General features: G+C 38.1%; 2 protein-coding genes across 3 annotated transcripts; both read left to right on the plus strand.

Moving 5' to 3' along the window:
- The first annotated feature begins 1,781 nt into the window (after window positions 1-1,781).
- LOC148761803 (uncharacterized) lies at window positions 1,782-8,323 on the plus strand. Its single transcript, XM_088807956.1, has 3 exons — window positions 1,782-2,374; window positions 7,301-7,384; window positions 8,221-8,323. Exons 1-2 carry the CDS (start codon window positions 1,804-1,806, stop codon window positions 7,348-7,350), a joined length of 621 nt encoding a protein of 206 aa, XP_088664082.1. The 5' UTR covers window positions 1,782-1,803; the 3' UTR covers window positions 7,351-7,384; window positions 8,221-8,323.
- A 1,574-nt stretch (window positions 8,324-9,897) lies between these two features.
- Window positions 9,898-16,362, plus strand: LOC148761804 (uncharacterized). Of its 2 annotated transcripts, none has more exons than XM_088807957.1 (3): window positions 9,898-10,413; window positions 15,340-15,423; window positions 16,260-16,362. In XM_088807957.1, exons 1-2 carry the CDS (start codon window positions 9,921-9,923, stop codon window positions 15,387-15,389), a joined length of 543 nt encoding a protein of 180 aa, XP_088664083.1. In that variant the 5' UTR covers window positions 9,898-9,920; the 3' UTR covers window positions 15,390-15,423; window positions 16,260-16,362. The 2 variants fall into 2 exon arrangements, 1 of the variants encoding a protein (XP_088664083.1); XR_016027380.1 differs by lacking the exon at window positions 9,898-10,413 and adding an exon at window positions 14,595-14,691.
- Window positions 16,363-20,975: the final 4,613 nt, after the last annotated feature.

Here is a 20,975-nt window from a genome sequence, read left to right on the forward strand (position 1 = left end):
ATTTTTATGAGATTCATAAGCCGCTTTACGTGTTTTGAACAAAATGTGTTCTAATGCTATAACCCAGTTTATGATGATTTACTTTATTGTCTCCATGTACTCAACTCTAGATGTTTAGGATGATGTTTGTTTACTCATTGAGATTTTATAATCTCACCACCCTCCTTTCCACCCATTTCAGGTTCAGTATAGACTGTAGATAGCTGATCTCATCGAGGACTACAGTGGGATCTGCATTTTCCAAACCGTAGGTTCACAGTCCTCTTTACTTTTGTTTATTCGGGGGCACTCTTGTTATTGTAAATTAAATTAAATATTTTGGCTTACTGTATTTAAGTATGTATAAATTTATTTAGCTTTTACGCTATAAAAATTATTCACGTATAACTCTATAAATATTGTTTTATAAGAAAATAGAATATTTTACTTAATATTTCTTTTATTTTCTTATTATATTCAAATAACCATAATTTCATTTTAAATGAAGATTTTAGACTTTTAAACTCATTTTGAATATGAATTGTGTGTTTTGTACTTGTATATTACGTTTTAGCCAGTTTTAAAATTTTTGAGAAAAATGACCAAAATACCCTTGTGAGACGAAAAAATTAATATTTTATTTGTTTAAAGTTGGAAACAGCTTAAAATATTTTAGAACACGATATTTGACAATGGTTGCTCACAAGGGAACAGAGAAACTGATAGTAAAGCCTTGCGGGGTTTCGGGTTGACATTCCGAGCAATAAGTGTCTACCGAGACATCGCGGCGGTTGTCACGGGCTCGAGGGGAGTACCGGGTCGTGACAATTCGATTGGTATCAGAGCTTTTGGTTTTCAAGATCAAAGTTTTTAGTTTTAAAGTTGTTTTAAATATTTACAATATCAGTGTGGCCCCGGATTAAGTTAAGTTAGGTTAGGTTGAATAGAATGCATGCATTTGCATATAGAGCCTAAGGTTACCTAAACTTGCTCGTATTTTTTTTATAGATTATAATGCCTCCTTGACGCGGACGCCCACCTCTCACTAGATCGGTTGGGAGGGGAAGAGGTCGTTCCCAACGTCATCAGCCAGATATAGTACAGGAGGAATCAGCTGCATCTACCATTCGGGCAGCACCTGCTGCTGAGCAGGCCGATAGTCCTCCACATCCTCCATCTCCTCAGCCACCTACTGGTATTCCCGCCATGCCTACTGAGGCAGCACAGGCATTGGCAGCTTTCTTTGCAGCAATGGCTGGTCAAGCTCAGACTGGTCAAGTTCCACCTGTAGTGCCTCCAGCTACTCATTTAGTTCCACCACCAATACAGGATGTATCCATTTCCAAGAAGCTGAAGGAGGCTAGGCAATTGGGTTGTGTATCTTTCACTGGTGAGTTGGATGCCACTGTAGCAAAGGACTGGATTAATCAGGTGTCCGAGACTCTCTCTGATATGGGATTAGATGATGACATGAAGCTGATGGTGGCTACGAGATTATTAGAGAAGAGGGCTCGTACTTGGTGGAATTCGGTGAAGTCCCGTTCCGCTACTCCTCAGACATGGTCCGATTTTCTCAGGGAATTCGATGGTCAGTATTTCACTTATTTCCATCAAAAAGAAAAGAAGAGAGAATTTCTGAGTTTGAAACAGGGAAATCTAACTGTAGAGGAGTACGAGACTCGTTTTAACGAGTTGATGTTATATGTGCCGGATCTGGTGAAATCTGAGCAGGATCAGGCCAGCTATTTCGAGGAAGAGCTCCGTAATGAGATCAGAGAGCGAATGACAGTGATTGGTAGGGAGCCACATAAGGAGGTGGTACAGATGGCTTTACGGGCTGAGAAGCTCGCAACAGAGAATAGAAGGATTCGGACTGAGTTTGCAAAAAGGAGGAATCCTGGTATGTCTTCTAGTCAGCCAGTAAAAAGAGGCAAGGACTCAGCGACTTCAGGGAGCACTACTTCTGTTTCCGTGACATCTCCTCGACCTCCATTTCCACCATCACAGCAGAGACCTTCGAGGTTTAGCAGATCTGCTATGACTGGTTCTGGGAAGAGTCTCGGAGGTTTTGACAGATGCAGAAATTGTGGGAATTATCATAGTGGGCTATGTAGAGGGCCAACAAGATGTTTCCAATGTGGACAGACGGGTCACATTAGGAGTAATTGCCCACAGTTAGGACGAGCCACTGTAGCTGCATCATCTCCACCAGCTCGCACAGATATACAGAGGAGAGATTCTTCTGGGTTACCACCGAGACAGGGAGTAGCCATACGGTCTGGTGTGGAGAGTAATACCCCGTCACATCCGCCTTCGAGACCACAGACTCGTACCGCAACAAGAGTTTTTGCTGTGACAGAAGATGAGGCACGAGTCCGACCTGGAGCAGTGACAGGTACTATGTCTTTATTTGATAAAGATGCTTATGTTTTGATAGATTCTGGCTCAGATAGATCTTATGTGAGTACGACATTTGCATCAATTACTGATAGAAACCTGTCACCATTAGAGGAAGAAATTGTAGTGCATACCCCTCTAGGAGAACAGTTGATTAGAAATACTTGTTATAGAGACTGTGGGGTAAGGGTAGGTGAGGAAGAATTTAGGGGTGACTTAATTCCTCTAGAGATCTTGGATTTTGATTTAATATTAGGTATGGACTGGTTAACTGTACATCGGGCGAACGTGGATTGTTTCCGAAAAGAAGTCGTTCTTCGGAATTCGGAGGGAGCAGAGATTGTGTTTGTAGGGGAACGTCGAGTATTACCATCTTGTGTAATCTCGGCCATCAAAGCTTCAAAATTAGTGCAAAAAGGGTATCCGACTTATTTGGCATACGTGATCGATACTTCAAAGGGGGAACCTAAGTTAGAGGATGTCCCAATAGTAAATGAGTTTCCTGATGTATTTCCTGATGATTTACCGGGAATACCTCCTAATCGAGAGCTTGAGTTCCCTATTGATTTACTTCCGGGTACCGCACCTATTTCTATTCCTCCATATAGAATGGCTCCAGCAGAGTTGAAGGAACTGAAAGCCCAGTTGCAAGATTTGGTGGATAAAGGTTTCATTCGCCCTAGCATTTCTCCTTGGGGAGCACCAGTCCTATTTGTAAAGAAGAAAGATGGCACTCTTCGATTGTGTATTGATTACCGTCAGCTGAACCGAGTGACCATCAAGAATAAATACCCTTTACCCCGGATAGATGATCTTTTTGATCAATTACGAGGTGCTATGGTATTCTCTAAGATTGATTTGAGATCTGGGTACTATCAATTGAGGATTAAGGAGCAGGATGTACCTAAGACTGCCTTCAGGACTCGTTATGGGCATTATGAGTTTCTGGTGATGCCGTTTGGTTTGACTAATGCCCCGGCAGTTTTTATGGATCTTATGAACAGGGTGTTCCATCCATACTTGGATAAGTTTGTGATAGTATTCATCGATGACATCCTGGTTTATTCGAAGAATGATGATGAACATGCTGCCCATTTGCGCATTATGTTGCAAACTTTGCGCGAGAGACAACTCTATGCCAAGTTCTCTAAATGTGAATTCTGGTTGAAGGAAGTGGTTTTCTTGGGACATGTGGTGTCCGGAGCTGGAATTTATGTCGATCCCAAGAAGATTGAGGCAATCTTGCAATGGGAGCAACCGAGAACGGTAACTGAGATTCGTAGTTTCCTTGGCTTAGCCGGTTATTACCGAAGATTTGTTCAGGGATTTTCTTTGATAGCAGCTCCTCTGACTCGTTTGACTCGTAAAGGAGTTAAGTATGAGTGGGATGATGTTTGTGAGAATCGATTTCAGGAGCTAAAGAACCGGTTAACCTCCGCTCCCGTTTTAACACTTCCTGTTAGTGGAAAAGAATTTGTGGTATACAGCGATGCATCTAAGTTGGGATTAGGGTGTGTGTTGATGCAGGATGAGAAAGTAATAGCTTATGCTTCCCGACAGTTGAAGAAGCACGAGACGAATTACCCTACTCATGACTTGGAGTTGGCAGCAGTAGTATTCGCATTGAAGATTTGGAGACATTATTTATATGGTGAGCGTTGTCGGATTTTTTCTGATCATAAAAGTTTGAAGTATTTGCTCACCCAGAAAGAGCTTAACTTGAGACAGAGACGATGGTTGGAGTTGATTAAGGATTATGACTTAGTGATTGATTATCATCCGGGAAAAGCAAATGTTGTAGCGGATGCTTTAAGTCGTAAATCCTCATCGTCGTTAGCAACACTTCGGAGTTCTTATTTTCCGATGTTACTTGAGATGAAATCTCTAGGGATCCAGTTGAATAATGGTGAGGATGGAACCCTACTTGCTAGTTTCGTCGTGAGACCTTCATTGTTGAATCAGATAAGAGAATTGCAGAAATCTGATGATTGGTTGAAACAGGAAGTTCAAAAGCTGCAAGATGGAGAAGCTAGTGAGTTTAGACTCAGCGATGATGGTACTTTCATGCTTAGAGACCGAATTTGTGTTCCTAAGGATGATCAGTTGAGACGAGCTATTTTGGAGGAAGCTCATTCTTTCGCCTACGCTTTACATCCCGGAAGCACCAAGATGTATCGGACTATTAAAGAAAGTTATTGGTGGCCGGGTATGAAACGAGACATAGCAGAGTTTGTAGCGAAATGTCTCACATGCCAACAGATCAAGGCGGAGCATCAAAAACCGTCAGGTACTCTTCAACCTTTACCGATTCCTGAATGGAAGTGGGAACATGTGACTATGGACTTTGTATTGGGTTTGCCGCGGACACAAAGTGGGAAGGATGCTATTTGGGTGATTGTGGATAGATTGACTAAGTCCGCCCATTTCTTGGCTATCCATAGCACGTATTCTATTGAGAGGCTGGCAAGACTTTATATAGATGAGATTGTGAGATTACACGGAGTCCCAGTTTCTATTGTGTCAGATCGAGACCCTCGATTTACTTCTCGATTTTGGCCGAAATTTCAGGAAGCTCTTGGAACTAAATTGAGATTTTGTACTGCCTTTCATCCACAGACAGATGGTCAATCTGAGAGAACTATTCAGACCTTGGAGGATATGTTACGGGCTTGTGTCATTGACTTTATCGGGAGTTGGGACAGACACTTGCCATTGGTGGAGTTTGCTTATAATAACAGTTTTCAATCTAGTATTGGGATGGCACCATACGAGGCTTTGTATGGAAGGAAATGCCGAACTCCGCTCTGTTGGGATGAAGTAGGTGAGAGGAAATTGGTGAATGTGGAATTGATTGATTTGACAAATGATAAGGTCAAAGTTATCCGAGAGCGATTAAAGACAGCTCAAGATAGGCAGAAGAATTATTCGGATAAACGAAGGAAAGATTTGGAGTTTGAAGTCGACGATAAAGTTTTTCTTAAGGTTTCTCCTTGGAAAGGTAATAATTTGACATTTCCAAGTATTAAATCTTATTTGATTATACTATTGTGATAATTTGTGGTATTTATTGGATGATGAAAGGTGTGATTCGATTCGCGAAGAGGGGAAAGCTCAATCCAAGATACATTGGACCTTTTCGTATCATTGAAAGGATTGGGCCAGTGGCTTACAGACTTGAATTACCCCCAGAGTTAGATCGAATTCATAATGTCTTCCATGTCTCGATGTTGAAAAAGTATGTTCCCGATCCCTCTCACATTTTAGAGACACCTCCCATTGAATTGCATGAGGATTTGAAGTTCGAGGTGCAGCCTATACGTATTCTAGATCGAAAGGATCGAGTGCTAAGGAACAAGAGCATTCCAATGGTGAAAGTATTGTGGAAGAATGCTCAAATGGAGGAGATAACGTGGGAAGTCGAGAGCCAGATGAGAAACCAATATCCACATCTTTTATTCGAATCAGGTAAGTGAAATTTTGAGGTCAAAATTTTATTTTAAGGGGGGTAGTGCTGTAAAGCCCAACCTTATAAAATACTATTCATGACATACATGTGATGATAGCATGATTGCATGCTAGGAGAGTCTCGAAAAATTTACAAAAGTCGGTGTTGTACCTAGAGGTACAACAAAGTTTATTTAATCCTCGAACTAGATCAAATAGGAATTTTAAGGTGAGATTAAGAGTTTCACAGTTTATGGATGACTTAAAATGGTAATTTGGAGTTTGAGGATCAATTTGGAGTCAAATCGGAATTTTCACTAACTAGGGGCAAAATGGTCATTTGCCACCTGGGGACAAAATGGGAATTTTAGAAAGGATTTTTTTTGATCCCATTTGACTTATTAGAGTATAATTTGACTTATTGAAGTATGATTTGAGGTTTAGAAGTGAAAAATTTTAATTTCGGTATAATTTGGAGTATAGGGGTAAAATGGTAATTTTGCCATCTCAGGGGCAAAATTGTAATTTTCCACCACCAGGATATTTTTTCCAGCACATGGTCTTCCTTGTCTTCATCTTTGACCCTTGACTAAACATGTGGTGGAGATAAAATGTTTAAATTTTTAAAATTTTAAAAACGGGCCAATGACATGATGCCATGTGTCATGCCTTTATTAATTTATTATTTTCCTTTTTAAAAGGCACAAAATCAGCCCATCTTCCACCCCATGGCCGGCCAAACCAGCAAGAAGAGAGAGAAAACAAAAACAAAACCCTAGAGAGAGAAAATCAAAGAAAAAGTGTGAATTTTCAAGGAAATTAAGTGAAAAAGGTGAGTTTTTTCTATTAAGCTTGAGTTTTCTTATTCCCAAGCATTTCTCTTTATTTTCCATGATTAAATTACATGTTTTCATGATGAATTAAATTCTGGAAAAATGGGTTAGGAGAGAGAAAGTTGTTGGATTTATTTGATTTTAATTTATGTTAGTGTTTTTAGTTAGTTTAGCATATTTAGAAACAAAACAACAAGAAAAGAATTTATTTTCTCCCCCAACCATTAATGGCTGAATTTACCATGTAGTGAGTGAGGATGAGTTTGATTTTATTCTAGGAAAATTGGTTAAGGAATGATGAATTATGAGCCTAGAAAAATAATGGGAATTTTCGGAGCAAAAATACGAATTTTTACCCACTAGGGGTATTTTCGTAATTTACTGTTGGGACTGATAATTTGCACCACACTGAGGGACATTAAGTTAATTTGGGTGCAATTGAGGTATAGAAACTGAAAAGAATTAAATTGGAGTTTAAACGGACCCGTTAGGAATTTAATCGGGTGATAAGACGAATTAGGCCAATACCGGGTTTAAATAGTTACCAGTGCATTTTTGCATTCCATATCATGCATTGGTAGTCTAAATTAGTTTAATTTTGATTTAGTACCAACTTGGTAAAACTCTCGATTTTGTACTGTGTCAAGGTGGTGAGTCCTCCGATAAAGGCAAGGAAATTGCATCCGAGGACCAGTAGACAGAGTGCTTCGAAAGTCCGCATTCTAGACATTGTGAGTAAACTTACTGTCATTTTAATTATCTAGGGTGGTTTTTAAATGCTTTCATGAATTCTATGGAAAAAGGAATTTAAAAAGATAAATTTTCATGTTTTATGAATAAATGAGTTTCAATGAAATTAAATTATAAATTGTTTTGAAATTAATAGTGATTTTGAAAAATAGAGTACACGGAGACTGTTAATTGTGGCAATTTGATTGTTTAAATTAACTGGCTTATGATAAATCGAGCATGATTGGCTAGTTGGCAATTGTATTGAAATGCGAATTGTTTGGTTACCTTGAAAAACTACGAATTACAAAAATTGCCATATCATGTTATTGAGTTTTATTATATGGTGGATTATATATTAATTAATCACTGCAGTAGGGGGTTTCTGTGGACCAGCCTTTTAGAGGGGCACGGTAAACCCCATTATATTCTTACCTCGAACGGAGAGGCGCGTAGGGTATCTCCTGGGGTAAAGTTTAGGGTTCACTTCACGCTAAACCACCACGTGAGGGGGAACTCAGCCAACGCCAAGGAACGGCTATGTTTTCAAAACAAAAACATGATTTATGTGAAATGTGAATTTTAATAGCCTTGGCGGTCTCGGTAGGATGCCTCGGCCAAGGTGTCCCCGAGAATGGATTTATGGCACAAGCCTAGATTTTTATGAGATTCATAAGCCGCTTTACGTGTTTTGAACAAAATGTGTTCTAATGCTATAACCCAGTTTATGATGATTTACTTTATTGTCTCCATGTACTCAACTCTAGATGTTTAGGATGATGTTTGTTTACTCATTGAGATTTTATAATCTCACCACCCTCCTTTCCACCCATTTCAGGTTCAGTATAGACTGTAGATAGCTGATCTCATCGAGGACTACAGTGGGATCTGCATTTTCCAAACCGTAGGTTCACAGTCCTCTTTACTTTTGTTTATTCGGGGGCACTCTTGTTATTGTAAATTAAATTAAATATTTTGGCTTACTGTATTTAAGTATGTATAAATTTATTTAGCTTTTACGCTATAAAAATTATTCACGTATAACTCTATAAATATTGTTTTATAAGAAAATAGAATATTTTACTTAATATTTCTTTTATTTTCTTATTATATTCAAATAACCATAATTTCATTTTAAATGAAGATTTTAGACTTTTAAACTCATTTTGAATATGAATTGTGTGTTTTGTACTTGTATATTACGTTTTAGCCAGTTTTAAAATTTTTGAGAAAAATGACCAAAATACCCTTGTGAGACGAAAAAATTAATATTTTATTTGTTTAAAGTTGGAAACAGCTTAAAATATTTTAGAACACGATATTTGACAATGGTTGCTCACAAGGGAACAGAGAAACTGATAGTAAAGCCTTGCGGGGTTTCGGGTTGACATTCCGAGCAATAAGTGTCTACCGAGACATCGCGGCGGTTGTCACGGGCTCGAGGGGAGTACCGGGTCGTGACAATTCGATTGGTATCAGAGCTTTTGGTTTTCAAGATCAAAGTTTTTAGTTTTAAAGTTGTTTTAAATATTTACAATATCAGTGTGGCCCCGGATTAAGTTAAGTTAGGTTAGGTTGAATAGAATGCATGCATTTGCATATAGAGCCTAAGGTTACCTAAACTTGCTCGTATTTTTTTTATAGATTATAATGCCTCCTCGACGCGGACGCCCACCTCTCACTAGATCGGTTGGGAGGGGAAGAGGTCGTTCCCAACGTCATCAGCCAGATATAGTACAGGAGGAATCAGCTGCATCTACCATTCGGGCAGCACCTGCTGCTGAGCAGGCCGATAGTCCTCCACATCCTCCATCTCCTCAGCCACCTACTGGTATTCCCGCCATGCCTACTGAGGCAGCACAGGCATTGGCAGCTTTCTTTGCAGCAATGGCTGGTCAAGCTCAGACTGGTCAAGTTCCACCTGTAGTGCCTCTAGCTACTCATTTAGTTCCACCACCAATACAGGATGTATCCATTTCCAAGAAGCTGAAGGAGGCTAGGCAATTGGGTTGTGTATCTTTCACTGGTGAGTTGGATGCCACTGTAGCAAAGGACTGGATTAATCAGGTGTCCGAGACTCTCTCTGATATGGGATTAGATGATGACATGAAGCTGATGGTGGCTACGAGATTATTAGAGAAGAGGGCTCGTACTTGGTGGAATTCGGTGAAGTCCCGTTCCGCTACTCCTCAGACATGGTCCGATTTTCTCAGGGAATTCGATGGTCAGTATTTCACTTATTTCCATCAAAAAGAAAAGAAGAGAGAATTTCTGAGTTTGAAACAGGGAAATCTAACTGTAGAGGAGTACGAGACTCGTTTTAACGAGTTGATGTTATATGTGCCGGATCTGGTGAAATCTGAGCAGGATCAGGCCAGCTATTTCGAGGAAGAGCTCCGTAATGAGATCAGAGAGCGAATGACAGTGATTGGTAGGGAGCCACATAAGGAGGTGGTACAGATGGCTTTACGGGCTGAGAAGCTCGCAACAGAGAATAGAAGGACTCGGACTGAGTTTGCAAAAAGGAGGAATCCTGGTATGTCTTCTAGTCAGCCAGTAAAAAGAGGCAAGGACTCAGCGACTTCAGGGAGCACTACTTCTGTTTCCGTGACATCTCCTCGACCTCCATTTCCACCATCACAGCAGAGACCTTCGAGGTTTAGCAGATCTGCTATGACTGGTTCTGGGAAGAGTCTCGGAGGTTTTGACAGATGCAGAAATTGTGGGAATTATCATAGTGGGCTATGTAGAGGGCCAACAAGATGTTTCCAATGTGGACAGACGGGTCACATTAGGAGTAATTGCCCACAGTTAGGACGAGCCACTGTAGCTGCATCATCTCCACCAGCTCGCACAGATATACAGAGGAGAGATTCTTCTGGGTTACCACCGAGACAGGGAGTAGCCATACGGTCTGGTGTGGAGAGTAATACCCCGTCACATCCGCCTTCGAGACCACAGACTCGTACCGCAACAAGAGTTTTTGCTGTGACAGAAGATGAGGCACGAGTCCGACCTGGAGCAGTGACAGGTACTATGTCTTTATTTGATAAAGATGCTTATGTTTTGATAGATTCTGGCTCAGATAGATCTTATGTGAGTACGACATTTGCATCAATTACTGATAGAAACCTGTCACCATTAGAGGAAGAAATTGTAGTGCATACCCCTCTAGGAGAACAGTTGATTAGAAATACTTGTTATAGAGACTGTGGGGTAAGGGTAGGTGAGGAAGAATTTAGGGGTGACTTAATTCCTCTAGAGATCTTGGATTTTGATTTAATATTAGGTATGGACTGGTTAACTGTACATCGGGCGAACGTGGATTGTTTCCGAAAAGAAGTCGTTCTTCGGAATTCGGAGGGAGCAGAGATTGTGTTTGTAGGGGAACGTCGAGTATTACCATCTTGTGTAATCTCGGCCATCAAAGCTTCAAAATTAGTGCAAAAAGGGTATCCGACTTATTTGGCATACGTGATCGATACTTCAAAGGGGGAACCTAAGTTAGAGGATGTCCCAATAGTAAATGAGTTTCCTGATGTATTTCCTGATGATTTACCGGGAATACCTCCTAATCGAGAGCTTGAGTTCCCTATTGATTTACTTCCGGGTACCGCACCTATTTCTATTCCTCCATATAGAATGGCTCCAGCAGAGTTGAAGGAACTGAAAGCCCAGTTGCAAGATTTGGTGGATAAAGGTTTCATTCGCCCTAGCATTTCTCCTTGGGGAGCACCAGTCCTATTTGTAAAGAAGAAAGATGGCACTCTTCGATTGTGTATTGATTACCGTCAGCTGAACCGAGTGACCATCAAGAATAAATACCCTTTACCCCGGATAGATGATCTTTTTGATCAATTACGAGGTGCTATGGTATTCTCTAAGATTGATTTGAGATCTGGGTACTATCAATTGAGGATTAAGGAGCAGGATGTACCTAAGACTGCCTTCAGGACTCGTTATGGGCATTATGAGTTTCTGGTGATGCCGTTTGGTTTGACTAATGCCCCGGCAGTTTTTATGGATCTTATGAACAGGGTGTTCCATCCATACTTGGATAAGTTTGTGATAGTATTCATCGATGACATCCTGGTTTATTCGAAGAATGATGATGAACATGCTGCCCATTTGCGCATTATGTTGCAAACTTTGCGCGAGAGACAACTCTATGCCAAGTTCTCTAAATGTGAATTCTGGTTGAAGGAAGTGGTTTTCTTGGGACATGTGGTGTCCGGAGCTGGAATTTATGTCGATCCCAAGAAGATTGAGGCAATCTTGCAATGGGAGCAACCGAGAACGGTAACTGAGATTCGTAGTTTCCTTGGCTTAGCCGGTTATTACCGAAGATTTGTTCAGGGATTTTCTTTGATAGCAGCTCCTCTGACTCGTTTGACTCGTAAAGGAGTTAAGTATGAGTGGGATGATGTTTGTGAGAATCGATTTCAGGAGCTAAAGAACCGGTTAACCTCCGCTCCCGTTTTAACACTTCCTGTTAGTGGAAAAGAATTTGTGGTATACAGCGATGCATCTAAGTTGGGATTAGGGTGTGTGTTGATGCAGGATGAGAAAGTAATAGCTTATGCTTCCCGACAGTTGAAGAAGCACGAGACGAATTACCCTACTCATGACTTGGAGTTGGCAGCAGTAGTATTCGCATTGAAGATTTGGAGACATTATTTATATGGTGAGCGTTGTCGGATTTTTTCTGATCATAAAAGTTTGAAGTATTTGCTCACCCAGAAAGAGCTTAACTTGAGACAGAGACGATGGTTGGAGTTGATTAAGGATTATGACTTAGTGATTGATTATCATCCGGGAAAAGCAAATGTTGTAGCGGATGCTTTAAGTCGTAAATCCTCATCGTCGTTAGCAACACTTCGGAGTTCTTATTTTCCGATGTTACTTGAGATGAAATCTCTAGGGATCCAGTTGAATAATGGTGAGGATGGAACCCTACTTGCTAGTTTCGTCGTGAGACCTTCATTGTTGAATCAGATAAGAGAATTGCAGAAATCTGATGATTGGTTGAAACAGGAAGTTCAAAAGCTGCAAGATGGAGAAGCTAGTGAGTTTAGACTCAGCGATGATGGTACTTTCATGCTTAGAGACCGAATTTGTGTTCCTAAGGATGATCAGTTGAGACGAGCTATTTTGGAGGAAGCTCATTCTTCCGCCTACGCTTTACATCCCGGAAGCACCAAGATGTATCGGACTATTAAAGAAAGTTATTGGTGGCCGGGTATGAAACGAGACATAGCAGAGTTTGTAGCGAAATGTCTCACATGCCAACAGATCAAGGCGGAGCATCAAAAACCGTCAGGTACTCTTCAACCTTTACCGATTCCTGAATGGAAGTGGGAACATGTGACTATGGACTTTGTATTGGGTTTGCCGCGGACACAAAGTGGGAAGGATGCTATTTGGGTGATTGTGGATAGATTGACTAAGTCCGCCCATTTCTTGGCTATCCATAGCACGTATTCTATTGAGAGGCTGGCAAGACTTTATATAGATGAGATTGTGAGATTACACGGAGTCCCAGTTTCTATTGTGTCAGATCGAGACCCTCGATTTACTTCTCGATTTTGGCCGAAATTTCAGGAAGCTCTTGGAACTAAATTGAGATTTTGTACTGCCTTTCATCCACAGACAGATGGTCAATCTGAGAGAACTATTCAGACCTTGGAGGATATGTTACGGGCTTGTGTCATTGACTTTATCGGGAGTTGGGACAGACACTTGCCATTGGTGGAGTTTGCTTATAATAACAGTTTTCAGTCTAGTATTGGGATGGCACCATACGAGGCTTTGTATGGAAGGAAATGCCGAACTCCGCTCTGTTGGGATGAAGTAGGTGAGAGGAAATTGGTGAATGTGGAATTGATTGATTTGACAAATGATAAGGTCAAAGTTATCCGAGAGCGATTAAAGACAGCTCAAGATAGGCAGAAGAATTATTCGGATAAACGAAGGAAAGATTTGGAGTTTGAAGTCGACGATAAAGTTTTTCTTAAGGTTTCTCCTTGGAAAGGTAATAATTTGACATTTCCAAGTATTAAATCTTATTTGATTATACTATTGTGATAATTTGTGGTATTTATTGGATGATGAAAGGTGTGATTCGATTCGCGAAGAGGGGAAAGCTCAATCCAAGATACATTGGACCTTTTCGTATCATTGAAAGGATTGGGCCAGTGGCTTACAGACTTGAATTACCCCCAGAGTTAGATCGAATTCATAATGTCTTCCATGTCTCGATGTTGAAAAAGTATGTTCCCGATCCCTCTCACATTTTAGAGACACCTCCCATTGAATTGCATGAGGATTTGAAGTTCGAGGTGCAGCCTATACGTATTCTAGATCGAAAGGATCGAGTGCTAAGGAACAAGAGCATTCCAATGGTGAAAGTATTGTGGAAGAATGCTCAAATGGAGGAGATAACGTGGGAAGTCGAGAGCCAGATGAGAAACCAATATCCACATCTTTTATTCGAATCAGGTAAGTGAAATTTTGAGGTCAAAATTTTATTTTAAGGGGGGTAGTGCTGTAAAGCCCAACCTTATAAAATACTATTCATGACATACATGTGATGATAGCATGATTGCATGCTAGGAGAGTCTCGAAAAATTTACAAAAGTCGGTGTTGTACCTAGAGGTACAACAAAGTTTATTTAATCCTCGAACTAGATCAAATAGGAATTTTAAGGTGAGATTAAGAGTTTCACAGTTTATGGATGACTTAAAATGGTAATTTGGAGTTTGAGGATCAATTTGGAGTCAAATCGGAATTTTCACTAACTAGGGGCAAAATGGTCATTTGCCACCTGGGGACAAAATGGGAATTTTAGAAAGGATTTTTTTTGATCCCATTTGACTTATTAGAGTATAATTTGACTTATTGAAGTATGATTTGAGGTTTAGAAGTGAAAAATTTTAATTTCGGTATAATTTGGAGTATAGGGGTAAAATGGTAATTTTGCCATCTCAGGGGCAAAATTGTAATTTTCCACCACCAGGATATTTTTTCCAGCACATGGTCTTCCTTGTCTTCATCTTTGACCCTTGACTAAACATGTGGTGGAGATAAAATGTTTAAATTTTTAAAATTTTAAAAACGGGCCAATGACATGATGCCATGTGTCATGCCTTTATTAATTTATTATTTTCCTTTTTAAAAGGCACAAAATCAGCCCATCTTCCACCCCATGGCCGGCCAAACCAGCAAGAAGAGAGAGAAAACAAAAACAAAACCCTAGAGAGAGAAAATCAAAGAAAAAGTGTGAATTTTCAAGGAAATTAAGTGAAAAAGGTGAGTTTTTTCTATTAAGCTTGAGTTTTCTTATTCCCAAGCATTTCTCTTTATTTTCCATGATTAAATTACATGTTTTCATGATGAATTAAATTCTGGAAAAATGGGTTAGGAGAGAGAAAGTTGTTGGATTTATTTGATTTTAATTTATGTTAGTGTTTTTAGTTAGTTTAGCATATTTAGAAACAAAACAACAAGAAAAGAATTTATTTTCTCCCCCAACCATTAATGGCTGAATTTACCATGTAGTGAGTGAGGATGAGTTTGATTTTATTCTAGGAAAATTGGTTAAGGAATGATGAATTATGAGCCTAGAAAAATAATGGGAATTTTCGGAGCAAAAATACGAATTTTTACCCACTAGGGGTATTTTCGTAATTTACTGTTGGGACTGATAATTTGCACCACACTGAGGGACATTAAGTTAATTTGGGTGCAATTGAGGTATAGAAACTGAAAAGAATTAAATTGGAGTTTAAACGGACCCGTTAGGAATTTAATCGGGTGATAAGACGAATTAGGCCAATACCGGGTTTAAATAGTTACCAGTGCATTTTTGCATTCCATATCATGCATTGGTAGTCTAAATTAGTTTAATTTTGATTTAGTACCAACTTGGTAAAACTCTCGATTTTGTACTGTGTCAAGGTGGTGAGTCCTCCGATAAAGGCAAGGAAATTGCATCCGAGGACCAGTAGACAGAGTGCTTCGAAAGTCCGCATTCTAGACATTGTGAGTAAACTTACTGTCATTTTAATTATCTAGGGTGGTTTTTAAATGCTTTCATGAATTCTATGGAAAAAGGAATTTAAAAAGATAAATTTTCATGTTTTATGAATAAATGAGTTTCAATGAAATTAAATTATAAATTGTTTTGAAATTAATAGTGATTTTGAAAAATAGAGTACACGGAGACTGTTAATTGTGGCAATTTGATTGTTTAAATTAACTGGCTTATGATAAATCGAGCATGATTGGCTAGTTGGCAATTGTATTGAAATGCGAATTGTTTGGTTACCTTGAAAAACTACGAATTACAAAAATTGCCATATCATGTTATTGAGTTTTATTATATGGTGGATTATATATTAATTAATCACTGCAGTAGGGGGTTTCTGTGGACCAGCCTTTTAGAGGGGCACGGTAAACCCCATTATATTCTTACCTCGAACGGAGAGGCGCGTAGGGTATCTCCTGGGGTAAAGTTTAGGGTTCACTTCACGCTAAACCACCACGTGAGGGGGAACTCAGCCAACGCCAAGGAACGGCTATGTTTTCAAAACAAAAACATGATTTATGTGAAATGTGAATTTTAATAGCCTTGGCGGTCTCGGTAGGATGCCTCGGCCAAGGTGTCCCCGAGAATGGATTTATGGCACAAGCCTAGATTTTTATGAGATTCATAAGCCGCTTTACGTGTTTTGAACAAAATGTGTTCTAATGCTATAACCCAGTTTATGATGATTTACTTTATTGTCTCCATGTACTCAACTCTAGATGTTTAGGATGATGTTTGTTTACTCATTGAGATTTTATAATCTCACCACCCTCCTTTCCACCCATTTCAGGTTCAGTATAGACTGTAGATAGCTGATCTCATCGAGGACTACAGTGGGATCTGCATTTTCCAAACCGTAGGTTCACAGTCCTCTTTACTTTTGTTTATTCGGGGGCACTCTTGTTATTGTAAATTAAATTAAATATTTTGGCTTACTGTATTTAAGTATGTATAAATTTATTTAGCTTTTACGCTATAAAAATTATTCACGTATAACTCTATAAATATTGTTTTATAAGAAAATAGAATATTTTACTTAATATTTCTTTTATTTTCTTATTATATTCAAATAACCATAATTTCATTTTAAATGAAGATTTTAGACTTTTAAACTCATTTTGAATATGAATTGTGTGTTTTGTACTTGTATATTACGTTTTAGCCAGTTTTAAAATTTTTGAGAAAAATGACCAAAATACCCTTGTGAGACGAAAAAATTAATATTTTATTTGTTTAAAGTTGGAAACAGCTTAAAATATTTTAGAACACGATATTTGACAATGGTTGCTCACAAGGGAACAGAGAAACTGATAGTAAAGCCTTGCGGGGTTTCGGGTTGACATTCCGAGCAATAAGTGTCTACCGAGACATCGCGGCGGTTGTCACGGGCTCGAGGGGAGTACCGGGTCGTGACAATGTGTGAGGTATGGGAGTGCACATGAGCTGATGATCGAAGGATGATGATTCCAGCTATGTGTGGTGCGAGAGTGCACATGAGCTGATGACCGGTGGTTGTATGCATGTTTACACATACTATAAAAATGTTAGAGAAAATATTATGTGATTGTATTGAATGTTGAAAGTTGAACTTCCTAAATGTTTTAAAATGAGTTGAAAAATAGTACGGCATCAAGTTTTGTTCATAATATGCAAATTTGCATTGTTTTTAAATGAGTGCATCATGTTTTCGAAAAACTCTTCGTATCGTTTGCTTGTTCCCTTCCTATATTCACTCACTGGGTTTATACTCACTTTTTTTAACTTCATGTTTTCAGATTCAGAGGTAATTGGGACCTAGATTGAAGTGTCCATTTGTATTCACCATTCAGTAGGTACCATGGCATCCTGTAGTGGCACCCACGCTCAGAGTCACTCCGCTGATAATCAAGGTCTCTAGCATGTGTATATAGTTACTTAAATGTTTGAGATTGTTTTGCACTATGTATGTTGATTGATTAACCATGTCGTTTAGGGTTGACGAATGATAACCCTATTTTGGGAACGTTATATATATATATATATATACTTGGTCCTCATGGTCTAATTTTGAAAGAACATTCATAGAAATTACGAGTATTAGATATTAAAGAAATAGAGGCTTGCTTGGGGTTGGTGGGCAATGCCTATTGGGCCGTTGCGCCGGTCATGGCCCTGGAATTGGGTTGTGACAGTAGAACATCATCAACATAAAGGACAAAGAAAACAACCTTTTTATCTTGTATCCTTATATAGACATAAGGTTTGTCAACATTTTGTTGGAAACCATATGATTTGATAGTAATATCAAATCTTATCTTCCAAGACTTAGATGCTTGCTAAAGTTCATAAATGGCCCTATGCAATACACAAACCTTAGGCTCGTGGCCTTTTTTAATGAAACCTTCTAGTTAAGCCATATAAATATGCTATTTAAGATCCCCATTTAAAAATGCAATCTTAACATCCATTTGCTATATCTCATAATCAAGATGTGCAATTATGGTTAAGAGGATCCTGTTTGATTTAAGCATAGCAACCAAGGAAAAGGTTTTGTCATAGTCAATCCCTTCTCTTTAGGTAAAACCCTTGGCCACTAGTCTAGCCTTGAAGGTTTTCACCTTCCCATCATTTTCTCTTTTTCTCTCATAAATCCATTTGCATCTTATGGGTTTTAGCCCTTCAAGTGGATATACTAGAGTCTAGAGTTGGTTGGAATCCATGGAGTCCAACTCATGTTTCATTGCTGTGAAATCCCATATTGAGTAAGATGATAAGTTAGGAAATCCTTACATGAGCATATAGATTACATGTTTCGAACATCAAACTTAGATTGAACCTTCAAAAGAATTATTGACACTTTTTATTGTCTGTCACTTTTGAAGCAAAAAATTTTCTAAGTTTGGAAAGGGTCAAAATATGTGATTTTTATAGAACAATCTTTTGAAAATAAAAAATGGTGGTAATGATTCCTTTGGTTTTTAGATGATCAAAAGTGATTTTTCTTTAATTTTTGGAGCACGTTTGCTAGGGTAAATAGGAATCGTAAATTTAATTTCTATTAAACTTTTTCGATTTTGTTCTTGAAAGCAAAATTTAAATTTTGATTCTTTTGGATTTTGATCTTTTGGATTTTGATTTTTTGATATTTTTATCGAATCCAAAAAGGGGGTTGTTTGCTTATTTACATTAAATATCTTAAGTAAATGGAAAGTAAAAAGGAGATTTACTTAAATCGTGGGCAGGTTTTTAGGCAATTCTATCTCAAATGTATCGATGCATGTTCATGATGTATTGATACATTTAGTCCTAAATGGGTTTCTAATGAACATGCATCGATACATATTCATAATGTATCAAAACATTTTCCCCAGAACCACATGTATCAATACATGGGCTAATGTATCGATATATTTTGTTGATTTCAGAAAAAAAAGGGTATAATTGTATTTTCACACCCTTATAAATATATCACATTTTTCGAGGGTTGGTAACCCTCAGCCGCATTTGCAAAGTAAAAGACCTATTCTTAAGCTCTTTTAACACATTTTTAATAAAAAGTTCCATTTTTATGATTCTAAAGCTTAGATTTGGGTTTTTATGGAAAAATATGATATTTTTAGCTTTTAAATCTTTTCGCTTTGGATTTTCATAACTTAAATAGTTGTGTTATTGCCAAAACTTTTTGCTAGTTATTAAGGTTTAAAGGTTTAATGATTTGCTTAAGCATGTAAGCTCACCTAAGGTAAGGATGGAATAGTTATGGGTTTCTAAGCATGGGTTTTAGCTAGAAAAAAGTAGTGTAGCAAAAGTCGAGTACTTTCAAAAGTACCGAGAATGGTTACTACGAAATTCTTATTCTAGAAATGTTCGTGATGATTGTTGTATGGTAGGAACACTTCAAAACTCCACAGATAATGTCGAAAAGGAGTTGTGATTAGAGCTAGGAATCGACTCTCTAATTAGGTGAGTGGATACACAACTTTTAAATTATTTTGATATGTAAAGCTAGCATGATTTCAATGAAAAATATTATTTATGCATGTTGAAATTATATCTCTAAATTGGCTATCAAATGATTTGAGATTTTAGAATGACAATGATTTTCTAAGAAAATAAATTGATAATGATTGTGATGTGATTTACTCAATGGATTTTCTGAAATGTTTATTAATCTTCTATGTATGTAAATACTCTACTATGTATTAGTTTTCAGCAAGGAGGGACAAGCACCTTCTATTTGAAGTCCACTTGAGTACTTTGGTTTTCGAACTAGTGTCGGTACGAGATATTGTATGCTTATTATTAGATGCTATATTGTCCATGTTGGTATGATGAATTCCATAAGATTATGTATATGATGTAAATTCCATATATCATATGAGATGATCAAGTATGCATGATGTATAGTATAGGATTGTGTATATGATTTAAATTCCATATACCATATGAGGTGATTATGTATGCATGATTAATGCCATGAGAATATGTATATGATGTATATTCCATATACTACATGAGATGATTAAGTATGCATGATTAATGCCATGAGAATATGTATATGATGTATATTCTATATACTACTGAGGTGATTAGGTAAGCATAAATGCCATGAGATTATGTATATGATGTAAATTCCCTTTACCTTATAAGATGAGTAAGCATGTATGTGAAAGACATTCCACATACGACATGTTACGAGTGTGAGAACTCAATGAGTGCGATTCATACCACTCTCACAGGGCGCAAATGATGACTTCACTCCTATGATGCATAATAAAATGTCGAAGGGCAATAGATATATGCACTGCTATCCCAAGGTGCAATGGGGATGTACATTACCAACCTAAGGTTGATGGGGGTCAAACCATCACAATGTATGAGTTTTAATGTTAATGAAATGATTATGGTTATTATGTTTATGGTATGTTGTATGTTGAGTTCATTTGAGTAATGTTTATGGTTTATCCTCTATGATGGCATGAGAATGTGCTTAGTAAAAAGAATTGAGCCCTAAAGATAGTTCTCGAGATGTAAAAAGACTTAAGGAATGGTAAAAATGATGAAATTGTTCAGAAACTTGGTCTTTGTGTTCAAAGTATTAATACATATGGAGCACGTATCGATACATTCTAAACAGATTGCCATTGGTGGCTTTATGTGTGAAATGTATCGGTAGATATGGTACAGAAAAGGATGTTTGAGTGAATTTGATGAGGATTTTAAAGGTAAAGAATTTCTAAAGACTTATATATGTTTGTTTTCAAACAAAATGTATTTAAATGAGTTTAAATGACATGTATAATGAATTTTATGATTCGAAAGTTAAAAACAGCATGAGTTATAAATTCATGGTTACGAAATACTCTTATCCCCTGGTTTATCCTCTTCCCGTATCCACTCACGGAGTCTTTGTGACTCACACGTATTTTTCCCATTTATTTTGTTGCAGATCAGTGATAGGATTTGATAGCAGCCAGTGTCATGGATACCAGTGTCCGGTCTTCACTCCTTGGTAGGTGTCTAGTAG

Source organism: Theobroma cacao, chromosome 7 (assembly GCF_053813885.1).
Source record: "Theobroma cacao isolate CCN51 chromosome 7, ASM5381388v1, whole genome shotgun sequence".
Classification (NCBI taxonomy): Eukaryota; Viridiplantae; Streptophyta; class Magnoliopsida; order Malvales; family Malvaceae; genus Theobroma; species Theobroma cacao.

What these genes read in the sequence shown, in the direction of transcription:
- LOC148761803 (XM_088807956.1), top strand. Translation starts at nt 1,804, where the DNA reads ATGGCTTTACGGGCTGAGAAGCTCGCAACAGAGAATAGAAGGATTCGG. An exon ending in CCGACCTGGAGCAGTGACAG is followed by an intron (nt 2,375 to 7,300) that starts GTACTATGTCTT and finishes TACTGTGTCAAG; the next exon opens with GTGGTGAGTCCTCCGATAAA.
- LOC148761804 (XM_088807957.1), top strand. Translation starts at nt 9,921, where the DNA reads ATGTCTTCTAGTCAGCCAGTAAAAAGAGGCAAGGACTCAGCGACTTCA. An exon ending in CCGACCTGGAGCAGTGACAG is followed by an intron (nt 10,414 to 15,339) that starts GTACTATGTCTT and finishes TACTGTGTCAAG; the next exon opens with GTGGTGAGTCCTCCGATAAA.